Source organism: Littorina saxatilis, linkage group LG7 (assembly GCF_037325665.1).
Source record: "Littorina saxatilis isolate snail1 linkage group LG7, US_GU_Lsax_2.0, whole genome shotgun sequence".
NCBI lineage: Eukaryota > Metazoa > Mollusca > Gastropoda > Littorinimorpha > Littorinidae > Littorina > Littorina saxatilis.
In genome coordinates this window covers 5455301-5479601 of record NC_090251.1, presented here as the reverse complement: position 1 = coordinate 5479601, position 24301 = coordinate 5455301, and the positions used below count along the sequence as shown (strand labels likewise).

General features: G+C 42.6%; 2 protein-coding genes across 2 annotated transcripts; both read right to left on the bottom strand.

Moving 5' to 3' along the window:
• Positions 1-1340: 1340 nt before the first annotated feature.
• Positions 1341-21406, bottom strand: LOC138972043 (E3 ubiquitin-protein ligase DZIP3-like). Its single transcript, XM_070344883.1, has 8 exons — positions 21403-21406; positions 21014-21081; positions 17735-17886; positions 16005-16140; positions 11917-11985; positions 11180-11233; positions 3270-3359; positions 1341-3012 (listed from the first exon to the last, which is right to left on the bottom strand). Exons 1-8 carry the CDS (start codon positions 21404-21406, stop codon positions 2848-2850), a joined length of 738 nt encoding a protein of 245 aa, XP_070200984.1. The 3' UTR covers positions 1341-2847.
• LOC138970531 (uncharacterized) lies at positions 6600-9501 on the bottom strand. The gene has a single exon (XM_070342991.1). The coding sequence runs from the start codon at positions 9094-9096 to the stop codon at positions 7585-7587; it is 1512 nt and encodes a 503-aa protein (XP_070199092.1). The 5' UTR covers positions 9097-9501; the 3' UTR covers positions 6600-7584.
• Positions 21407-24301: the final 2895 nt, after the last annotated feature.

Sequence of the window (24301 nt, the reverse complement as noted above, 5' to 3'; positions counted from 1 at the left end):
AGTCCATTGGGCGACTGTATTGTTTGGACAGTGGATGTGTTTTGCTCAATTCATTTGGCAGACTTGACATCAGTATAACTTAAAACATTACTTGAAACAAGAAATAAATAGTCTGCACAGGAAGCAGCCAGGCCGTTGAACCTTGGCATGCGTTAACTTGAATGATCTTGTCATCTAGGCATGGCATGCGTTAACTTGAATGATCTTGTAATCTAGGCATGGCATGCATTAACTTGAATGATCTTGTCATCTAGGCATGGTATGCGTTAACTTGAATGATCTTGTCATCTAGGCATGGCATGCGTTAACTTGAATGATCTTGTCATCTAGGCATGGCATGCGTTAACTTGAATGATCTTGTCATCTAGGCATGGCATGCGTTAACTTGAATGATCTTGTCATCTAGGCATGGCATGCGTTAACTTGAATGATCTTGTCATCTAGGCATGGCATGCGTTAACTTGAATGATCTTGTCATCTAGGTATGGCATGCGTTAACTTGAATGATCTTGTCATCTAGGCATGGCATGCGTTAACTTGAACGATCTTGTCATCTAGGTATGGCATGCATTAACTTGAATGATCTTGTCATCTAGGTATGGCATGCGTTAACTTGAATGATCTTGTCATCTAGGTATGGCATGCGTTAACTTGAATGATCTTGTCATCTAGGCATGGCATGCGTCAACTTGAATGATCTTGTCATCTAGGCATGGCATGCGGTAACTTGAATGATCTTGTCATCTAGGTATGGCATGCGTCAACTTGAATGATCTTGTAATCTAGGCATGGTATGCGTTAACTTGAATGATCTTGTCATCTAGGTATGGCATGCGTCAACTTGAATGATCTTGTAATCTAGGCATGGAATGCGTTAACTTGAATGATCTTGTCATCTAGGCATGGCATGCGTTAACTTGAATGATCTTGTCATCTAGGCATGGCATGCGTTAACTTGAATGATCTTGTCATCTAGGTATGGCATGCGTTAACTTGAATGATCTTGTCATCTAGGCATGGCATGCGTTAACTTGAATGATCTTGTCATCTAGGCATGGCATGCGTTAACTTGAATTATCTTGTATCTAGGCATGGCATGCGTTAACTTAAATGATCTTGTCATCTAGACATGGTATGCGTTAACTTGAATGATCTTGTAATCTAGGCATGGCATGCGTTAACTTGAATGATCTTGTATCTAGGCATGGCATGCGTTAACTTAAATGATCTTGTCATCTAGACATGGTATGCGTTAACTTGAATGATCTTGTAATCTAGGCATGGCATGCGTTAACTTGAATGATCTTGTCATCTAGGCATACGTTTCAGTTGAATGATGTTCTAATGTGGGTAAAACCAGGTAAAAGCCTGAACAGATCTGTCATGATGAAAAGAATCATTTAGCAAGAGAAGGACTTTACATATAAGGTGTTCCGTCTGAAATGCTGCCCTACAAACAAACCGGCATAACAGACAAGTAAGTTCCGTCTGAAACTGGCAGTGACACATACCTTGATATGCCTGTTAGCACCGAATGGAATTCACTTCAATGTTCTTTTACATATTACATAATTAGCTGCAAGAAAGAAAAAAGAATAATGACCAGACTGACGGCTATAGTTTCACCAAGCTAAAAATGACCACACACACATGTAATTATAATGATGCCACAGTAACAAAGAGGCTGGCACAGCAATAATTGCACCGTGTTCACAAGTAAATACATCAACAATGCACACACGCTTCCACTGCGACACGGCCAGGCATTCAAGTTGTAACAAACTAGTATAAACAAAATTACAAATGTACACGATTTTTGTAAACAAGAAGTATTTTCCGGTAAAATTCTGAAGGCTGTCTTTGGCGTGAACCTTCCCCCACTGTGCAAAAAGTTTGGCAGATCTGACAAAATGAAGGCACATTTTTCTGTGATTTGAAAAAAATATTCTGTGATTTGTCAACAGCTGATGCCAGGCGACACCCCTGAAGATGACATTGATGATTTCTACAAAAGAGCTCATAAACTTTTGAAATAAACTGTTGAATACCAAATGACATGGTTCGACCAAAGAAAAATGTCACAACCTAACTCTATAAGAGCTGACATTGAGGACTGTTCATAGGAACAACAATTTTATTGAATAGAAAAAATGACCGAGAACACTTTTCGTCAAACTGAAAACAATTCTTATCTTCAAAATAAAATTAAAACAATGAGAGAGTTGAACACACCAATTTCTTTCTCCACTTTCTAGCCAGGGCAGCCATGTTTTCTCCCTCACATTCAATAGGACATTCTCCCTCTGTGCAGTAAAACCACGTCATAACTTGAACACAAGAACCGCATCAACATTTGTAAAAACACAAATTGAGAAACGCACAGCACTTCCTGATAGAGATGCTATTTGCCCTTCCTTCATGAAAGAACACACTCTGGTGAAGTGTCCAATATAACCTCTCCTTTGCAGTTACTAGAGTCAACACCCATGATTCTTGGCAAGTCAGAACCAAGCTGTGGGCAGGCTTTATCGGAACTATAACACATGTCAGCAAAATGATACTGCATACCAAGTTCAACACCCATGTTTCTTGGCAAGTCAGAGCGTCTTTATCAGCACAATATTAGCAGGCAATAATGTCAACACCCACATTCAGGCAAATCAGAACCCAAGTTGGGGAAGTTCTTATCAGCACGATGTTACAGGGTACTAATATCAACGTCCATGTTTGGCAAATCAAAAACTCAGATGGGAGATGTCTTTATCAGCCATATGTTAGCGTGTACCAGTGTCAAGGCCCACATTTAGGCAAATCAGAATTCAACTTCGAGACGTCTGGGTCCCAATGTCAACACCCACGTTTGGGCAGGTGGGAGCCCAGCTTGGGGAAGTCCTTATCGAAGGGCGAGGGGTCCTTCTTGGCGAGACGAGGGTAGTCTTCCACCATGAGGACAATGTTGCGACAGATGGGACACGTACGTTCCCCCTGCTCCTTCACCCACTTGTCAATACACTGCACACACACACAAACAGACGTTGTCAGCCGCGATCACAGAGATGTGTGTGTGTGTGTGTGTGTGTGTGTGTGTGTGTGTGTGTGTGTGTGTGTGTGTGTGTGTGTGTGGGCGCAGTATCTGTGTACAAGAGTGTGTGTAGATGTATGTGCACAGTGCGTGTATGCGAGCGTGCCAGTTTGTGAGACTCTTCACGTTGCAATGGGACTTCCAAGTACACTGCAACACCTGCCTGTGTACAGAACACGATGCTCACCTGTTTGTGAAAGGTGTGTCCACACTCCAGGGGGTAGCGACAGGCTTTAGTGAACTCCACCAGACAGATACAACACTCTTCTTCTATAGCCTGCACACATACAACACATCCAGCTCATTCACTGGTCACATCGAGTGATAGCACAAAGCCTTAAAACAAATATAACAAGAAGAGCAAACGCTCGATCGAGTCACTTTCGCAGTTCTGAATATTATATGAGGCATCAGATGGACAGGAAGAAATTGCTATTCACAACACAATGAGTCACGTTCACATAAAATTTGAGCCCGGTCACTTTTATAGTTTCCGAGAAAAGCCCAACGTTAAGTTGTGTGTTGCCGAACAGAAAAGGCTAGTTATCTCCCTTGTTTTTCTGATAACGTTCGTAAAAGGCTACAGATGTAAATACTTTGATGTAAAGAATAATCCTACAAAGTTTCAATCACATCCGATGAACTTTGTCAAAGATATAAAATGTCTAATTTTTCCTTTGACGCTGACCTGTGACCTTGAAAAAGGTCAAAGGTCAACGAAACCATCGTTAAAGTGTAGAGGTCATTGGAGGTCACGACTAAACAAAATATGAGCCCGATCGCTTTGATAGTTTCCGAGAAAAGATATAAAATGTCTAATTTTTCCTTTGACGCTGACCTGTGACCTTGAAAAAGGTCAAAGGTCAACGAAACCATCGTTAAAGTGTAGAGGTCATTGGAGGTCACGACTAAACAAAATATGAGCCCGATCGCTTTGATAGTTTCCGAGAAAAGTCCAACGTTAAGGTGGTGTCTACGGACGGCCGGCCGGACGGCCGGCTGGCCGGCCGGCCGGACAGACTAACACTGACCGATTACATAGAGTCACTTTTTCTCAAGTGACTCAAAAAGTGAACTAATTAAAAGTGCCAACCAAAACAGAACTCAATTTCCTGACAATCTGGGTCTACTTCATCACAGACAATGTTAAGAAATATAGGTTGTGTAGGCTGTGAAAGACAGAATACTCTTGCTCTCATCGAGTCAAACATTCCCAACTGACATTATAGGCCGGTCCCTAGTGAGGGATGTGTCTGAAACATGTGACATTATAGGCCGGTCCCTAGTGAGGGATGTGTCTGAAACACGTGACATTATAGGCCGGTCACTAGTGAGGGATGTGTCTGAAACACGTGACATTATAGGCCGGTCCCTAGTGAGGGATGTGTCTGAAACACGTGACATTATAGGCCGGACACTAGTGAGGCATGTGTCTGAAAATCGTGACATTATAGGCCGGTCACTAGTGAGGGGTGTGTCTGAAACACGTGACATTATAGGCCGGTCCCTAGTGAGGGATGTGTCTGAAACACATGACATTAAAGGCCGGTCACTAGTGAGGGATGTGTCTGAAACACGTGACATTATAGGCCAGTCACTAGTGAGGGATGTGTCTGAAACACGTGACATTATAGGCCAGTCACTAGAGAGGAATGTGTCTAAAACACGTGACATTATAGGACGGTCCCTAGCGACAGGGATCGCGCTAGCTTTTTAAAAAACGCGTAAGTCATACACAACGAAACGAAAAAAACGCGTCACGGACCAATATTTTTGCGTACTACGAAAACACGTAGACACAAACAAAACACGCACGAAAGACTTAAAGACACTCCTTACCTAAATACGGCGAGTTTTCCTGTCGAACTCCGCGCACGCCTGTCGAATAACACCCCTGCTGTCTCCAACCTTCGGGCCTTGCGAGTTTGTTTCCCGCTCTAATATGACTAGACACTTTTTCCGCCTTTTGGAAGCGCGAGATGGGAGAGCAGCTAATGTCTGTTTCATTATCCGACAAGACATTATCTGGTAATACCCTCGTTACGTTCGTTTGCGATACTTCGATGCAAAAAGAAACGGACTTTAGTTTTGACGCGCAGATTTCATGTGTGTCGTCACTTCTCGAGCCCTATAGTCAGTTTCAGGATCGGGTAATTATTAAGTCAGAGCAAAAGCGCTGCGTGAAGACAAGAAAAAGTTAAAATATTTTTGCATATGGCTTACGCGGCGTGGCGAAAAAAACGCGTCAGCGACTTTTAAAATGCGTCAAATACGCAAAACTCGTGCGTAAACGCGATCCCTGTAGTGAGGGGTGTGTCTGAAACACGTGACATTATAGGCCGGTCACTAGTGAGGGATGTGTCTGAAACACGTGACATTATAGGCCGGTCACTAGCGAGGGATGTCTGAAACACGTGACATTATAGGCTGGGCACTAGTGAGGGGTGTGTCTGAAACATGTGGACAAGGAGCACGTGTGGAAAGCTTGCCTCACAAAAAGCAAGAGGATTCACTTTTTCACAATCCATACAAACCCAGACTTTGTCACTCAAACATTCTATTTTGTATGTACGTCTGTGTTTGGTCCTGCAAACATCCTACTTCAAGTCATTTGATGAAGCCATTTTTAAAGGTACGTGCATTTACAATCCAGCGGATGCCTGAAAGTAGTATATGTGATATTTTATACACCTAAACTAATCCCTGAATAATGTAGTATATGTGATATTTTATACACCTAAACTAATCCCTGAATAAAGTAGTATATGTGATATTTTATACACCTAAACTAATCCTGAATAAAGTAGTATATGTGATATTTTATACACCTAAAATAATCCCTGAATAAAGTAGTATATGTGATATTTTATACACCTAAACTAATCCCTGAATAAAGTAGTATATGTGATATTGTATACACCTAAACTAATCCCTGAATAATGTAGTATATGTGATATTTTATACACCTAAAATAATCCCTGAATAAAGTAGTATATGTGATATTTTATACACCTAAACTAAGCCCTGAATAAAGTAGTATATGTGATATTTTATACACCTAAAATAATCCCTGAATAAAGTAGTATATGTGATATTTTATACACCTAAAATAATCCCTGAATAAAGTAGTATATATGTGATATTTTATACACCTAAACTAAGCCCTGAATAAAGTAGTATATGTGATATTTTATACACCTAAACTAATCCTGAATAAAGTAGTATATGTGATATTTTATACACCTCAACTAATCCCTGAATAAAGTAGTATATGTGATATTTTATACACCTAAACTAATCCCTGAATAAAGTAGTATATGTGATATTGTATACACCTAAAATAATCCCTGAATAAAGTAGTATATGTGATATTTTATACACCTAAACTAAGCCCTGAATAAAGTAGTATATGTGATATTTTATACACCTAAAATAATCCCTGAATAAAGTAGTATATGTGATATTTTATACACCTAAAATAATCCCTGAATAAAGTAGTATATATGTGATATTTTATACACCTAAACCAAGGACTACTTCTCTCAGGACATGCAGACCAAAATTCAGGCCTCTGATCTCAGAGGCCATTGCTTTGTTCAATTGTATGACTTCCTACTGCCAAAATATGTTGTATTTTGTTGTTTTTGTCCATAATTCTGTGAAAGAAGATATAAAGTGAACATAAAAATGCTATTTTATGGGTTTTGAGATGAATTTTTTTGCTGAGAGTGAGAGTTTAGAACAAGAAGAGGTAAGACTACTTGGCCCTTTTTATGTGTTGTTATTATTATCTTTAAGGATAGTAAGTACTGTGTGTTTGTTTTGATTAATCCCATTGCTTCTAGAGTGAGTTAAGTTTTTGCAGAAATTGTGAGGTAGCATGAGCATTACCAGAGCGGAGAGTCTCTCTCAATCAAAACAAAACAATAATTATTAGTCTTAAAATCAATCAATTAATAATTTTAGCTTGCAACACTTAACAGTTTGTTTTAAAATCATCATTCAAGTAAAGGACTTAAAGAAATAAATGAAACACCAATGGATATCATATTCATAAGTAAGAAAATGAAAAAGAGAGAAAGAAATATGGGGGGAGGGGGGGGGGGTGAGCAGTAAAAAGGCTACTATTCAACTTCAAGAGACGCAAAAACGTTATGAACATCAATATAATTGTAGAGTTCACTAACTTATAAATGTGTCCTCTGAAAAGCATTACAATGTTAATTTTAGTTGTAATTGTGAAAGATATGTTGACGAATACATGAAAGAATATTCAAATAATTTGCATCAACTTTAGTGAAAATACTTTGAAAGCCTGCACTATTTTACACACGCAAAAAAATCAAGATACACTGGCCGGGACTTGAACCCAGATAACCAAGCCTTAGGCTTGGGATGTTACCTTACATTACCAGCATGGGGGATTTTTGTGTGTTTATCTTTCCTTTTTTAGTGGGAGGGGGGCGGGGTCAAAAAAGCTTAGGCCTACCCTTTCGCTGGGATCAGATCATTCTAGCTCTTTTCACTGAAGTCTGGAGGAGAACTGCATCCTTCTCGTGGTCCCGTTCCAGATTCTGAAGTCCATGAAGCAGCACATTGGAGAGATGCCTGAAGAGCCTATCGCAAGTAATGTCTATGTCATTGAAACTGGCCAATGTGCACAAGATGCCAGTAAGTCTCTTGCGGCAGCATGCCCGATGACGAGCCTTTTTCACAAAAGAAAGTCCAATCCTCACAAGCTCAAATGTGCAGGCATGTGGTGTCTTCAACTTGCCTCTAGACACTTGGTGGATGAAATCCTTGGCCTCACTGGTGACAAAGGGCTCTTCGTCCGTGAACCCAAGCTCCTCTTCACACTTGCTTTCCAGCCAGCCTGCAACATAAGCTGCACTGCTCTCCTCACTTGCTGTCAGTGTCACGTCTGCTGTACAGATCTCCATGGAGGCTGCATCCTCAAAGTCAACACTAATACCTAGGCAGGTGTGCTCTTTTGGCGCAGACTCAACCTCGATAGACTCCAGGAAAGAAGCTGCATGTTTGGCGAGTCGTTTTTGGCTGGCAGAAAATACATCTCTAGATGTCATGAAGCAGTTTGCCCCGGTTGTCTGTCGATAGACTCCAAATTCACCTTCGAGTCTGTCACTTTGAATTTCTCTCAGAACAACATAGTCAAATCCGGCAGAAGTGAGCAGATAGTGGCAAACAGCTTTCAGACCTTCCATGGTTTGAACCAAAGCCTTCCTGGTGTCATGAGTAAGGCATTTTATCCGTGATGCTCCCTGCCCTGACTCTGCCTGCTTGAAAATCATCAAGAAAGTATCCAGGGAAGTTGAAGCTTTCTCTTGGACAGCACGATGTGGGTCATTCAGACGCTGATCTTGTCCTTTTCCAGATACATTGACAGTTTTCCACCAGTTGAGGACTGTTTCAATGAAGCTAGCCGTCTGACTGCATCCTCTCAACCTCAGTGCGGCAACCACTTTGTCATTGAAAACTCGCAAAACATGTTTCACATTTTGAAGTTGAAGCTTTGAAGGACAAACAGCAGAGTGAGTGAGTGGGCTTGTCTTGAGGATGTTGTCTCTCTCTTCTTTGTACAGCTGCACAACGTCTTCAAAAGATGCAGTTGCATCATCACCAAGCGTTATTTCTTTGGTCTTTTCAGTAATCCAATTGTTGCGAATGCACTTGAGGAGATGAACTGTATCAAATAAGAGGAACCAGGTACGCTCTTCACTCAGTGGATGCTTGGCTATGGCAGTTGTCTCTGATTGTCTGTCGAACAGTTTGCAAAAGTGTTGATTGACCTTGTGGTTGTCTGTTATGGACCCTAAAACATGACCACCTGCTTTCTCTACACGACCTGCTGCCTCCATCACAACGCCATACTGGTAGTCCGCTGTCAGCCTGTGCACGGGTGTCACAGAAATCATGACGCTAGGTCCCCTGTGTAGCGCCTTCATCATTACACAGAGCATGGACGTTGCTTTGCTGTTCTCATCATTTTTTGCCATACCACTCAAAACACCACCAGCAAAAGCAACAGTCGGCCTAATTTTCACTTCGTCGACCAACAAGAACACATTCTTTTGCTGGTCGATCTTAACTTTTTCAAACGTTCCTTTCAACACAGAGTCAGTGTCAACTGATGAAACTACAGATTGCAGCTTACGCTTACTGGGCAGCACAAGATACTCTCTTAGAAGTTCATAGTTGCAGTGGGGGAACGACTCGATGGCAAAACAATAATCATTGACAGAGTACTGCTTCTCAATCAAAAGCTGCAGCTGATGTGTAAGAAATGACAGTTTCTGGGCATTCTTATTGTCTCTACAGCAGTCAGACTCGGACGAATGAGAACGCAAAATATCTACAACTTTTCTGGTCACAGAATCACAGTGGGGTTCAAAGTTGACAGCTATATGAACTGTTTCAAGAAACTGACTGTTTGAATTCATGCCATTATTAGGATGCAGAATTTTCCCTAAGGGCACTCTTATTCCACTCTTAAATGCAATGAGAGTAAGTACACAAGTGAGTGTCGCTTTGTTTTCCACAATGATGGAGACTTCTGATTCGCTAAAATCATCGTTCATGAAGACACACACAAGCCGATCGTTTGTTCTATTGATGATGACATTCGTGTACTTTTTTCTCAATTCTGACTCTGGCCTGAAACTTGAAAAGTCTTTGATAGTATCCTTTTCCCTCCAGAAGGCTAGCTGACGGTCCTCAGCATTCGTTGTACGAGGTGGAGGTTTTGAGGTCGGCAGACATGATTTGAGAACATCAAATTCGGTTGGGGGATCAACAGGCCGTGCTTTTGTTCCAATCCCTTTTGCAGCATAACCTTCTTTCCAATGGCGTTCACAGATGCGATATGTTTCTGGATTGATCACAAAGTGTTCGCGTGGAGGGATTGCTGCAATCCAGCTCTGCCTTTCTAATGAGTCTGCTGGAAGTTTGAACAAACGACACTTGTTCGCCTTGTTGTAGTTTCCTTTACAGTTCACCACACCACACTTGTTCACCATTTTGAAACATTACTAAAAAGAACCTGCCATTTACAGATCAGGAACAGTGTACCGTATCCAAAGAATCAAAAACAGCAAATCACTTTGTAAAACTTTGAAGACAATCACAATGGATGACTGTTGTCAGGCGATTTAAAACAATACATCACATCCAAGCACTGGAAACTGATACAAAAAATTCACACTGTCGATACTTGAAGACGTAATCCAAGACTTCCTTCACTGAATATGAAGTAACTACAGTATCCGAGGCAATAGAAACTGCGATTCACTTTTGTAAACACATCAATTGAACACGTTGGTTGCCATTTTGAATGAAAACAGGAAGGAACAGTGTACGTATCCGGTTTTGTGCGTGCGTTAAAGAAAATAGTGCAGGCTTTCAGCATGTTCTTATTCGTCTAAATTAGTTTATATGTGATAATTCATCATTTAATTGTCTTTAATATGGTATAAACATTATATCGAATGCATGCTGAGTGTCGGATCTTTTGAAAACAGATCGTCTCTATCAACACAGAGAGAGAAGTAGCCCTTCATTAAATTATTGCGCGCTGCGTGTGTGCCAGACTCCAAAGCAGCAGCCCAGGGGATCTAAAAATAGCACAGCTCGCAGCAGGCGCAAATTGAGCATAGCCTTCGAGATTGTTAGCTGGGTTTTGGCTGTGCGTGTACTGGTAGAAGGAGTACTTGACCTAAACTAAGCCCTGAATAAAGTAGTATATGTGATATTTTATACACCTAAACTAATCCCTGAATAAAGTAGTATATGTGATATTGTATACACCTAAACTAATCCCTGAATAATGTAGTATATGTGATATTTTATACACCTAAAATAATCCCTGAATAAAGTAGTATATGTGATATTTTATACACCTAAACTAAGCCCTGAATAAAGTAGTATATGTGATATTTTATACACCTAAAATAATCCCTGAATAAAGTAGTATATGTGATATTTTATACACCTAAACTAAGCCCTGAATAAAGTAGTATATGTGATATTTTATACACCTAAACTAATCCCTGAATAAAATTGTTTCCATTTCTCTGCATTCACCTTGAATAAAATGTTTCCTCCTTCGGTCGACGATTGCCAGCTCGCTTCACATTTCTAGAGGAGAAAAAAACGAGCAAAATGATGCTGTCACAAACAGTAACAAGTCACACACACACACACACACACACACACACACACTCACACACAGCCAGACACAAGCAAAGGTCATTATTCCCACTGAGCATTCATCTTCCTTTCAAAAGATTTTGTTTAACTCGTGACAAAACATACTCATAACCTGCCACAGTAAAACCCTAGCGTCATACCGCTCAGTGCTACTCAAATCCACTACAGCAAATCACGTCATGTACGTCATTGGTATCATATCGTCCTGTGAGGTTATCCTCATGGAAATTCGGGCTGCTTTCTCCCTGGGGAAAGCGAGCTGCCATACAGTACAGCGCTCAACAAATGATTTTGTCTTTTTCCTCCATGCGTGTTTTCATCTGTCCAAGCCCTGCATGAGCCTTTTGCTGTAAACCTGGGGGTCTTCCCTGTGCTCGTTTCAGTTTGGACATCGAGGAGAGTCTGCACAGAGTTGACTCTGGAAAATAAATCCCTCGCCGAATAAGGGAATCGAACACACGCCGATAGCGACCACTGGTTTCAAGTCAGAACCGCTACAGACTGAGCAATGTCCCCGCCCCTAACATCAAGAACCCCACACAGATGTACAGGCAGATGGGCGGGCAGAATGACAGACGATGTGCAAAGGCAAACCAACATAACAACATTACCTTGTCAGCGACTGGCTTCTTGAGGTTGCCCTGCATGGCCATGCTGGTGAACACTGGCATGGCTCGATGCTGTTCACACACAAACAACAAAATAGTGTTAGGTTTTAGACACAACTCATGGCCATGCTGGTGAACACTGGCATGGCTCGATGCTGTTCACACACAAACAAAAAAATAGTGTTAGGTTTTAGACACAACTCATGGCCATGCTGGTGAACACTGGCATGGCTCGATGCTGTTCACACACAAACAAAAAAATAGTGTTAGGTTTTAGACACAACTCATGGCCATGCTGGTGAACACTGGCATGGCTCGATGCTGTTCACACACAAACAAAAAAATAGTGTTAGGTTTTAGACACAACTCATGGCCATGCTGGTGAACACTGGCATGGCTCGATGCTGTTCACACACAAACAACAAAATAGTGTTTGGTTTTAGTCACAACTCATGGCCATGCTGGTGAACACTGGCATGGCTCGATGCTGTTCACACACAAACAACAAAATAGCATGGGTGCAACTGCTGGAAAATGAAAAAACTGAAAAGGTCGTGGTCCAGGGGCAGGGGCCGTCAAGGCCCCGCCGGGGTGCAGGGGCAGCGCCCTTGCTAGGGGGTCCAGGGGGGCACAAAAACAAATTTTTGCATTTCAGGGAGAATTTGAATAGCCTCTTTTGACTAAATCTATTTCAGAACAAACAGGCTTTGCGGATATGCATGATATGAACAATCTTGTAAACCTGAAGGTATTTATTGTAACCACCCAGCCGAAAATGAATTTTAGCATTTTAAGAGGGGCTATTTGAGCCTCTCCTGGTTTTAAAACTGAAAACAGCAACAACAACAAAATTTGGGGGGGGAGGATGCACAACATGAAAAACTTCTATACTTGAAAGTGTTTGGTTGCATGGGTCTACAAAAAACAAGGTCAACACATTTGAAGAAGGGTTTTAGAAGCCTCTCCTTGCTAACAAGCTTAAAATTGGAGATGCCCAAATTAAAAATCTTGTAAACTTGAAGGTGATTGATTTTATCACCTAGTTTTGTCTTTGATTTAAAAAATGTTTACTGAATTAAAGGAAAATTACCATGCTAACAAAAAGTTTTCACAAACACAGGAAATTACAGTCACCTCCCTTGTATTACAACTTCTTTACTTGAAGCTTATGAATTTATCATTGCAGGAGGTAAATTCTCAAATAATTGTTGAACCATGGCTTCAACCAAATGAGAAACAATTTTCAAGTCACTGAGTTTGTTTCAATTGAATACTTTCAAAAGGGCTAACTGCTCAGGTTAAAAAGAAGGTTTAGACAAAAACAGAAACCTCCAGAGTTATATCCCTTGCCATGCACATGCAATCTTCTGATGCTGCTTTTTCATTTTAGGAGTTAAATTCACAAATGATTGTTGAATCATAGCTTGAATTAAAAGAGAAATAAGTTTCAAGCAAGCTTGTTTTAGTTGCCAACTTTCTAAAGGACTCAATGTATCTGAAGCAAAATACCACTGGTTCATAGATCAGGAATGCAAATTTTCTCTACCACTGAAGGTCTCTGAATCCCTGAAAGTGGGGTATATATAAGGAAGGCTAAATACACAGCACTTAAGATGCCACATTCACCAGTATGACATGACATCCCCCTCTTGGCATCTTTACACAGGCATGGTCAAAGGTGGCTGACCTCTCAAGCAACCCCCCACCCAAACACCGTGAATGGCCTTGCTCCAGAATTTTCAAAAAAACGGATTTTCCGTCTGCAGCCTCCTGAGAAAAATGGAAATTCCGTCCTAGACGGAAGAGTTGCACCCATGGAATAGTGTTAGGTTTTAGACACAACTCATGCTGTTCACACACAAACAATATAAAATATTGTTAGGTTTTAGACACAACTCAAATAAAACTACATGAAAACTAAACGTGCAAAAGCTAGATCCCTAGAAATGAGGCATCAAAGAACAGTGGAAAGATATGACGGCTTACTAGTGCCAAAACCTGGGGTTACCCATTATCACGTGATAATTACTAATTAACGCTGTCAGTTACTGTTTTCACTCGTTAGTTACTCATTTTCACGGGATAATTAGTTATTTTCACGGGAAAATGACTAATTTTTAGTTTTGGCACTAGCAATCCGTCAGGAAGTGAGCCAAAACTAAAAATTAGTAATTAACAGGTGAAAGTTAGTAATTTTCCCGGGAAAATTAGTAATTAACACGTGAAAATGGTAATTATCAAGGGAAAATTACTAATTTTCCCTTGATAATTACAATTCTGAGGTTTTGGCACTAGTAAGCCCTATGATGGCTTACTAGTGCCAAAACCTAGGGTTACCCATTATCACGTGATAATTGCTAATTAACGCTGGCAGTTATTGTTTTCACCTGTTAGTTACTCATTTTCACGGGAAAATTACTAATTTTTAGTTTTGGCACTAGCAATCCGTCAGGAAGTGAGCCAAAACTAAAAACAAGAAGGGCAAAGCCCATACGACTCACATGCTACTAAACCTAGCAATGACATCATACACTAAGAACTGCTTTACACATTTTTCCTACCAAAATACATGTGACCTTGACCCAAGGTCAAGGTCATCCAAGGTCATGCAACACAAAGCTGTTAATTCAAGACATAGGAAGTACAATGGTGCTTATTGGCTCTTTCTACCATGAGATATGGTCACTTTTAGTGGTTCACTACCTTATTTTGGTCACATTTCATAAGGGTCAAAGTGACCTTGACCATATGTGACCAAATGTGTCTCATGATGAAAGCATAACATGTGCCCCACATAATTTTTAAGTTTGAAACAGTTATCTTCCATAGTTCAGGGTCAAGGTCACTTCAAAATATGTATACAATCCAACTTTGAAGAGCTCCTGTGACCTTGACCTTGAAGCAAGGTAAACCAAACTGGTATCAAAAGATGGGGCTTACTTTGCCCTATATATCATATATAGGTGAGGTATTCAATCTCAAAAACTTCAGAGAAAATGTGAAAAATAGCTGTTTTTTAGACAACATTTATGGCCCCTGCGACCTTGACCTTGAAGCAAGGTCAAGATGCTATGTATGTTTTTTGGCGCCTTGTCATCATACACCATCTTGCCAAATTTGGTACTGATAGACTGAATAGTGTCCAAGAAATATCCAACGTTAAAGTTTTCCGGACGGACGGACGGACGGACGGACGACTCGGGTGAGTACATAGACTCACTTTTGCTTCGCATGTGAGTCAATTAGTAATTAACAGGTGAAAGTTAGTAATTATTCCGGGAAAATTAGTAATTTTCCCGGGAAAATTAGTAATAAACACGTGAAAATGGTAATTATCAAGGGAAAATTACTAATTTTCCCTTGATAATTACAATTCTGAGGTTTTGGCACTAGTAGGCCGTCATAGAATGAGGCATCAAAGAACAGTGGAATGAGGCATCAAAGAACAGTGGAACCCGTCGGTCAAGGCCCCCCATTTTAAGACTTCTCTTTTCAGACCCGGTTTTCTTAGACTTTCTGTTCATAACCTCTGTCAATTTACCCCCATTTTAAGACTTCTCTTTTCAGACCCGGTTTTCTTAGACTTTCTGTTCATAACCTCTGTCAATTTACCCCCATTTTAAGACTTCTCTTTTCAGACCCGGTTTTCTTAGACTTTCTGTTCATAACCTCTGTCAATTTACCCCCATTTTAAAACTACCTCCTTCTTCAGATCTGATTTTCTCACTTTTGTTATATCTTCATTTTGTCCACTTTGTCTACTTCATCATGCTATGAAGCATATTTCATGTTATACACAGGGCTGGGTCTTGTACATGAATAGAGAGAAACTTGCTATGAAGCATATTTCATGTTATACACAGGGCTGGGTCTTGTACATGAATAGAGAGAAACTTGCTATGAAGCATATTTCATGTTATACACAGGGCTGGGTCTTGTACATGAATAGAGAGAAACTTGCTATGAAGCATATTTCATGTTATACACAGGGCTGGGTCTTGTACATGAATAGAGAGAAACTTGCTATGAAGCATATTTCATGTTATACACAGGGCTGGGTCTTGTACATGAATAGAGAGAAACTTGCTTACAGGCGAGCGCAGTCTGTCCGGGAAGCTGAGTAGGACGACGTTACGGATGTCCCTCATGATGTCGCTGAACAGCTTGCCGTGGAAATGACCCCCGTACGATCTCTTCACCTCGTCTATCACACTGTTCACGTCATCCCTGTCACAAACACACAATGATCCACAACCCACAGTGAGATACTTCACTCAGTGAAACACACACACACACACAGCTTGGAAGGACATAGTGTGACATAATAAATCAATCTGAGACATCGTACAGAGTTCGAATCCAAGCCTCAGGAACTGCATCAGATGAAGGCTCCATCCTTTAACAACAGAATTCCCTTGCCTCCTTTGCCCCAGACTATTTTGTTATTCTTCCCTGAGCAAATGACGAAGTAGAAAAAGAAGAAGATTGGGAAGGCATGCTAGGTATTTTCGTGTTTCCATAACCCACCGAACTCCGACATGGATTACAGGATCTTTTCCGTGCGCACTTTGTCTTGTGCTTGCGTGTACACACGAAGGGGGTTAAGTCACTGGCAGGTCTGCACATAAGTTGACCTGGGAGATCGGAAAAATCTCCACTCTTAACCTACCAGGCGGCAGCGACCGGGATTCGAACTCACGACCTCCCGATTAGGAGGCCGACGTCTTACCACCACGCCACTGCGCCCGTACAGGGTTGGAATCCAAGCCTCAGGAAGTGCATCAGATACAGGCTCCATCCTTTAACAACAGAACTACCTTGCCTCCCTAGCCCCACACCATTTTTATATTTAGTCAAGTTTTGACTAAATATTTTAACATCGAGGGGGAATCGAAACGAGGGTCGTGGTGTATGTGCGTCTGTCTGTCTGTGTGTGTGTGTGTGTGTGTGTAGAGCGATTCAGACTAAACTACTGGACCGATCTTTATGAAATTTGACATGAGAGTTCCTGGGTATGAAATCCCCGAACGTTTTTTTCATTTTTTTGATAAATGTCTTTGATGACGTCATATCCGGCTTTTCGTGAAAGTTGAGGCGGCACTGTCACGCCCTCATTTTTCAACCAAATTGGTTGAAATTTTGGTCAAGTAATCTTCGACGAAGCCCGGGGTTCGGTATTGCATTTCAGCTTGGTGGCTTAAAAATTAATTAATGACTTTGGTCATTAAAAATCGGAAAATTGTAAAAAAAAATAAAAATTTATAAAACGATCCAAATTTACGTTTATCTTATTCTCCATCATTTGCTGATTCCAAAAACATATAAATATGTTATATTCGGATTAAAAACAAGCTCTGAAAATTAAATATATAAAAATTATTATCAAAATTTTTTTTTCGAAATCAATTCAAAAACACTTTCATCTTATTCCTTGTCGGTTCCTGATTCCAAAAATATATAGATATGATATGTTTGGATTAAAAACACGCTCAGAAAGTTAAAACGAAGAGAGGTACAGAAAAGCGTGCTATCCTTCTTAGCGCAACGAATACCCCGCTCTTCTTGTCAATTCCACGTGCACTGCCTTTGCCACGGGCGGTGGAGTGACGATGCTACGAGTATACGGTCTTGCTGCGTTGCGTTGCGTTCAGTTTCATTCTGTGAGTTCGACAGCTACTTGACTAAATATTGTATTTTCGCCTTACGCGACTTGTTTTTTCTTCTCTCAGCAAATGACGAAGTAGAAGAAGTAGAAAAAGAAGAAGAAGAAATAGTTATTCTTACAACAAAACTAAGCGTACAGTGCGTTCCCTTGACTTACGTTTTCAAGTGAGGAAAGTCCTTTTCAATGGTCAGACACAGCTTCCTGTAGGCGGTCAGTTTGGGGGCCGGTGCTGCGTGCGAAGCGGTCTGCGTCACCTTCTGTTCTGGTTCCTTGGGTCGGGCTCCCTCCGTCTTCCCCTTCTTGCCAATCTGGTGTGCACAAAAAACACTCCTTAATCACAACCACACAGCCCGCAAAGTCCAAAAAATGGTGCACTCGCCTTTGGCTACTGATTCTGAAAATGTACTAGCCAGAGACCAAAATTTACTAGCCAAACCAACAATTTGTTTCAGCAACTTTACTCGCATTTGGCGAAAAGATGATCATTGTTACTTGCCAGTTACATGTTTCTAACACTCGCCACTTTCAGGCCTGCCACAAAGCCTTCTTTACATCACCAGTGTTCATCCCGTGGTCTCCGGTCATTTATGTATCGACACAAAGCCTTCTTTACATCACCAGTGTTAATCCCGTGGTCTCCGGTCATTTATGTATCGACACAAAGCCTTCTTTACATCACCAGTGTTCATCGCTTGGTCTCCGGTCATTTATGTATCGACACAAAGCCTTCTTTACATCACCAGTGTTAATCCCTTGGTCTCCGGTCATTTATGTATCGACACAAAGCCTTCTTTTCATCACCAGTGTTCATCCCGTGGCCTCCGGTCAGTTATGTATCGACACAAAGCCTTCTTTACATCACCAGTGTTCATCCCGTGGTCTCAGGTCATTTATGTATCGACACAAAGCCTTCTTTACATCACCAGTGTTAATCCCTTGGTCTCCGGTCATTTATGTATCGACACAAAGCCTTCTTTACATCACCAGTGTTAATCCCTTGGTCTCCGTATGACGGCTTACTAGTGCCAAAACCTGGGGTTACCCATTATCACGTGATAATTACTAATTAACGCTGTCAGTTACTGTTTTCACTCGTTAGTTATTCATTTTCACGGGATAATTAGTAATTTTCACGGGAAAATGGCTAATTTTTAGTTTTGGCACTAGCAATCCGTCAGGAAGTGAGCCAAAACTAAAAATTAGTAATTAACAGGTGAAAGTTAGTAATTTTCACGGAAAATTAGTAATTAACACGTGAAAATGGTAATTATCAAGTAATTTTCCCTTGATAATTACAATTATGAGGTTTTGGCAAGCCCTATGACGGCTTACTAGTGCCAAAACCTGGGGTTACCCATTATCACGTGATAATTACTAATTAACGCTGGCAGTTACTGTTTTCACCTGTTAGTTACTCATTTTCACGGGAAAATTACTAATTTTTAGTTTTGGCACTAACAATCCGTCAGGAAGTGAGCCAAAACAAAAAATTAGTAATTAACAGGTGAAAGTTGGTAAATATTACGGGAAAATTAGTACTTTTCCCGGGAAAATTAGTAATAAACACGTGAAAATGGTAATTATCAAGGGAAAATTAGTAATTTTCCCTTGATAATTACAATTATGAGGTTTTGGCACTTTTGCTGCAAGGACATTTTGACCGACATATATATTCTGAATCCATGTCCAACTGACCTATTGTCGTCTGTGTCTGAGAAATGACAAGGAGAACGTTTTCAGCACAAGGAAGATCTGTGTTGTCATCTGGTGGTGATGGCGACAACTTTCATCACACATTTACTCTTAATGCACATAAGCATTTCTCTTTCCCACATACAGTGGAACCCCCCCTTTAAGACCCCCCCCCCCCTTTAAGACCCCCACTGTAAGACCCCCACTGTAAGACCCCCACTGTAAGACCCCCACTGTAAGACCCCCCTGTAAGACCCCCACTGTAAGACCCCCACTTTATGACCCCCCTTTTAAGACCCCCCTGTAAGACCCCCCTGTAAGACCCCCCTTTTAAGACCCCCCCTGTAAGACCCCCCCTTTGCTTTGTCAGATGTTCTGTTCATAACCTCGGTTACTTTACCTCAATTGTAAAACTCAGACCTGGGAACCGGTGTTTTGCACTTGGAGTATTCTCAAACAAACTTGGCGTATTTTCAGAAAATCAAGTGTACTCCACACATTTGAACATTTTGCACGCGTCCGTTGCACCGTTAGTTAAGTTTACCAATACATTTAAAACACCTGCATCTTTCAATGTTTAATGACAAAAGCTGTAATCATTGATCAAATGCAGACTTATCCAGCTATATTTCTTATCATTAATATAATCAGTGCCCCAGTAAATATACAGTGCCCCAGTAAATATACAGTGCCCCAGTAAATATACAGTGCCCCAGTAAATATACAGTGCCCCAGTAAATATAATCAGTGCCCCAGTAAATATAATCAGTGCCCCAGTAAATATAATCAGTGCCCCAGTAAATATACAGTGCCCCAGTAAATATAATCAGTGCCCCAGTAAATATACAGTGCCCCAGTAAATATACAGTGCCCCAGTAAATAGACAGTGCCCCAGTAAATAGACAGTGCCCCAGTAAATATACAGTGCCCCAGTAAATATACAGTGCTCCAGTAAATATACAGTACCCCAGTAAATATACAGTGCCCCAGTAAATATACAGTGCCCCAGTAAATATACAGTGCCCCACTAAAAATATACAGTGCCCCAGTAAATATACAGTGCCCCAGTAAATATACAGTGCCCCAGTAAATATACAGTGCCCCAGTAAATATACAGTGCCCCAGTAAATATACAGTGCCCCAGTAAATATACAGTGCCCCAGTAAATATACAGTGCCCCAGTAAATATAATCAATCAGTGCCCCAGTAAATATAATCAATCAGTGCCCCAGTAAATATACAGTGCCCCAGTAAATATACAGGAATGACAGGAATGACAGGGATGCGCTTGTGAAGAAAAGTAGTCAAGGAATTTTTCTCGTCCTATTTTTTTTTTCACCCACCGTACTGATCGTATTTTAGACAATCAGGTGTACAAAATATGGCGAAATCGTATGGGTTCCCAGGTCTGAAAACTCCTCACTTAACACTTTCTACCCCACCTATGTTGACACATTTTTTTTTAGCCGAGAACAGCTGTGCTGCAGCAGATCACTCAGAATTGTAAAACTGTGTAAAAACTGTGTATCAACACACTGGAATGCAGGCGTTAGATCGACGTTACAGTAAGCAACTGAAGCCAACAGTCTGATCGGATATATCCGTACCTGGTCAGATAGAGCCATATGAGTGGGTACGGATATATCCGTACCTGGACGACAATGACTTAAGACCTGATTTTGTCAGATTTGTGGAGGTCTTAAAATGGAGTTGCAATGTGCTACACCCTGCCTGCTTAGTTACCTTCTGCCATGCATCCTCCACAGGCCTCTCTGCCTGGCTCTCGTCGCCTTTTGTGTCCGACTTCCCACCTGCACACACGGCCACAACAATACAAAAATCACCCACAATTTTTAAAGCTTAAAAGCTTAATATGATACCCTTTTCTTTCAAAATTATACTCATAGGAGTTCACGATTCGTTGTGACAATGATGGCTTGCCCGCAGTGATCGCTGACATGTTTTGACCGAGGTCATTTGGGTTTTGCTTGAGGTAACGCAAGTTTAAGAAAACAAACAAGCTTAGCAAACAATGTCAGTGATCGTTAAGCAATCTGCGGTCAAGCGTGGCTCCGATGGATATATTTTTGAAAGAAAAGGGAATTACAATAGGCGCACGCTGCATAACATACACATCACGTAGTTGTTCGTCTCAACGCTAGGCTAAAGCCTAGTTCTGAAAAGCTTGCATCAGTAAAAGGGGTTCTTACTCTGCCACGCTGCTTTAAAGCCCGACAAGGGTTTTGTCCATTAAACGTCTATTCTAATGAGATGACGGCAAAGTTTAAGTGCGAATTCCTCCTGGTGCCTGACATCTGTCAGTACGTACCTGGTGTGAGCGAGCTCCTCCTGGTGCCCGACATCAGTCTGTCAGTACGTACCTGGTGTGAGCGAGTTCCTCCTGGTGCCTGATATCTGTCAGTACGTACCTGTTGTGAGCGAGCTCCTCCTGGTGCCCGACATCAGTCTGTCAGTACGTACCTGGTGTGAGCGAGTTCCTCCTGGTGCCTGATATCTGTCAGTACGTACCTGTTGTGAGCGAGCTCCTCCTGGTGCCTGACATCTGTCAGTACGTACCTGGTGTGAGCGAGTTCCTCCTGGTGCCTGACATCTGTCAGTACGTACCTAGTGTGAGCGAGTTCCTCCTGGTGCCTGACATCTGTCAGTACGTACCTGGTGTGAGCGAGTTCCTCCTGGTGCCTGACATCTGTCAGTACGTACCTGTTGTGAACGAGTTCCTCCTGGTGCCTGACATCTGTCAGTACGTACCTGTTGTGAGCGAGCTCCTCCTGGTGACTGACATCTGTCAGTACGTACCTGGTGTGAGCGAGCTCCTCCTGGTGCCTGACATCTGTCAGTACGTACCTGGTGTGAGCGAGTTCCTCCTGGTGCCTGACATCTGTCAGTACGTACCTGGTGTGAGCGAGTTCCTCCTGGTGCCTGACATCTGTCAGTACGTACCTGGTGTGAGCGAGCTCCTCCTGGTGACTGACATCTGTCAGTACGTACCTGGTGTGAGCGAGTTCCTCCTGGTGCCTGATATCTGTCAGTACGTACCTGTTGTGAGCGAGCTCCTCCTGGTGCCTGACATCTGTCAGTACGTACCTGGTGTGAGCGAGTTCCTCCTGGTGCCTGCCATCTGTCAGTACGTACCTGGTGTGAGCGAGCTCCTCCTGGTGACTGACATCTGTCAGTACGTACCTGGTGTGAGCGAGCTCCTCCTGGTGACTGACATCTGTCAGTACGTACCTGTTGTGAGCAAGCTCCTCCTGGTGCCTGACATCTGTCAGTACGTACCTGTTGTGAGCGAGCTCCTCCTGGTGACTGACATCTGTCAGTACGTACCTGGTGTGAGCGAGCTCCTCCTGGTGCCTGACATCTGTCAGTACGTACCTGTTGTGAGCGAGTTCCTCCTGGTGCCTGACATCTGTCAGTACGTACCTGGTGTGAGCGAGTTCCTCCTGGTGCCTGCCATCTGTCAGTACGTACCTGGTGTGAGCGAGCTCCTCCTGGTGACCGACATCTGTCAGTACGTACCTGGTGTGAGCGAGCTCCTCCTGGTGACTGACATCTGTCAGTACGTACCTGTTGTGAGCGAGCTCCTCCTGGTGCCCGACATCTGTCAGTACGTACCTGTTGTGAGCGAGCTCCTCCTGGTGACTGACATCTGTCAGTACGTACCTGTTGTGAGCGAGCTCCTCCTGGTGACTGACATCTGTCAGTACGTACCTGTTGTGAGCGAGCTCCTCCTGGTGCCTGACATCTGTCAGTACGTACCTGGTGTGAGCGAGTTCCTCCTGGTGCCTGACATCTGTCAGTACGTACCTGGTGTGAGCGAGTTCCTCCTGGTGCCTGACATCTGTCAGTACGTACCTGTTGTGAGCGAGTTCCTCCTGGTGCCTGACATCTGTCAGTACGTACCTGTTGTGAGTGAGTTCCTCCTGGTGCCTGACATCTGTCAGTACGTACCTGTTGTGAGCGAGTTCCTCCTGGTGCCTGCCATCTGTCAGTACGTACCTGGTGTGAGCGAGTTCCTCCTGGTGCCTGACATCTGTCAGTACGTACCTGGTGTGAGCGAGCTCCTCCTGGTGACTGACATCTGTCAGTACGTACCTGGTGTGAGCGAGTTCCTCCTGGTGCCTGACATCTGTCAGTACGTACCTGTTGTGAGCGAGTTCCTCCTGGTGCCTGACATCTGTCAGTACGTACCTGTTGTGAGCGAGTTCCTCCTGGTGCCTGACATCTGTCAGTACGTACCTGTTGTGAGCGAGTTCCTCCTGGTGCCTGACATCTGTCAGTACGTACCTGTTGTGAGCGAGTTCCTCCATGGTGCCTGACATCTGTCAGTACGTACCTGTTGTGAGCGAGTTCCTCCTGGTGCCTGACATCTGTCAGTACGTACCTGTTGTGAGCGAGCTCCTCCTGGTGCCTGACATCTGTCAGTACGTACCTGGTGTGCGCGAGTTCCTCCTGGTGCCTGACATCTGTCAGTACGTACCTGGTGTGAGCGAGCTCCTCCTGGTGACTGACATCTGTCAGTACGTACCTGGTGTGAGCGAGTTCCTCCTGGTGCCTGACATCTGTCAGTACGTACCTGTTGTGAGCGAGCTCCTCCTGGTGCCTGACATCTGTCAGTACGTACCTGTTGTGAGCGAGTTCCTCCTGGTGCCTGACATCTGTCAGTACGTACCTGTTGTGAGCGAGCTCCTCCTGGTGCCTGACATCTGTCAGTACGTACCTGGTGTGAGCGAGTTCCTCCAGGTGCCTGACATCTGTCAGTACGTACCTGTTGTGAGCGAGTTCCTCCTGGTGCCTGACATCTGTCAGTACGTACCTGGTGTGAGCGAGTTCCTCCTGGTGCCTGACATCTGTCAGTACGTACCTGGTGTGAGCGAGTTCCTCCTGGTGCCTGACATCTGTCAGTACGTACCTGGTGTGAGCGAGCTCCTCCTGGTGACTGACATCTGTCAGTACGTACCTGGTATGAGCGAGTTCCTCCTGGTGCCTGACATCTGTCAGTACGTACCTGTT

Bases quoted from the DNA above. Each gene is read 5' to 3' on its own strand.
- LOC138970531 (XM_070342991.1), bottom strand. From the start codon at position 9,096: ATGGCAAAAAATGATGAGAACAGCAAAGCAACGTCCATGCTCTGTGTA.
- LOC138972043 (XM_070344883.1), bottom strand. The intron at 11,986-16,004 runs GTAAGCAAGTTT...GTGTGTGAACAG, and splicing joins CGGACAGACTGCGCTCGCCT to CATCGAGCCATGCCAGTGTT. The intron at 3,360-11,179 runs GTGAATGCAGAG...GTATGTGTGCAG, and splicing joins GAGGAAACATTTTATTCAAG to GCTATAGAAGAAGAGTGTTG.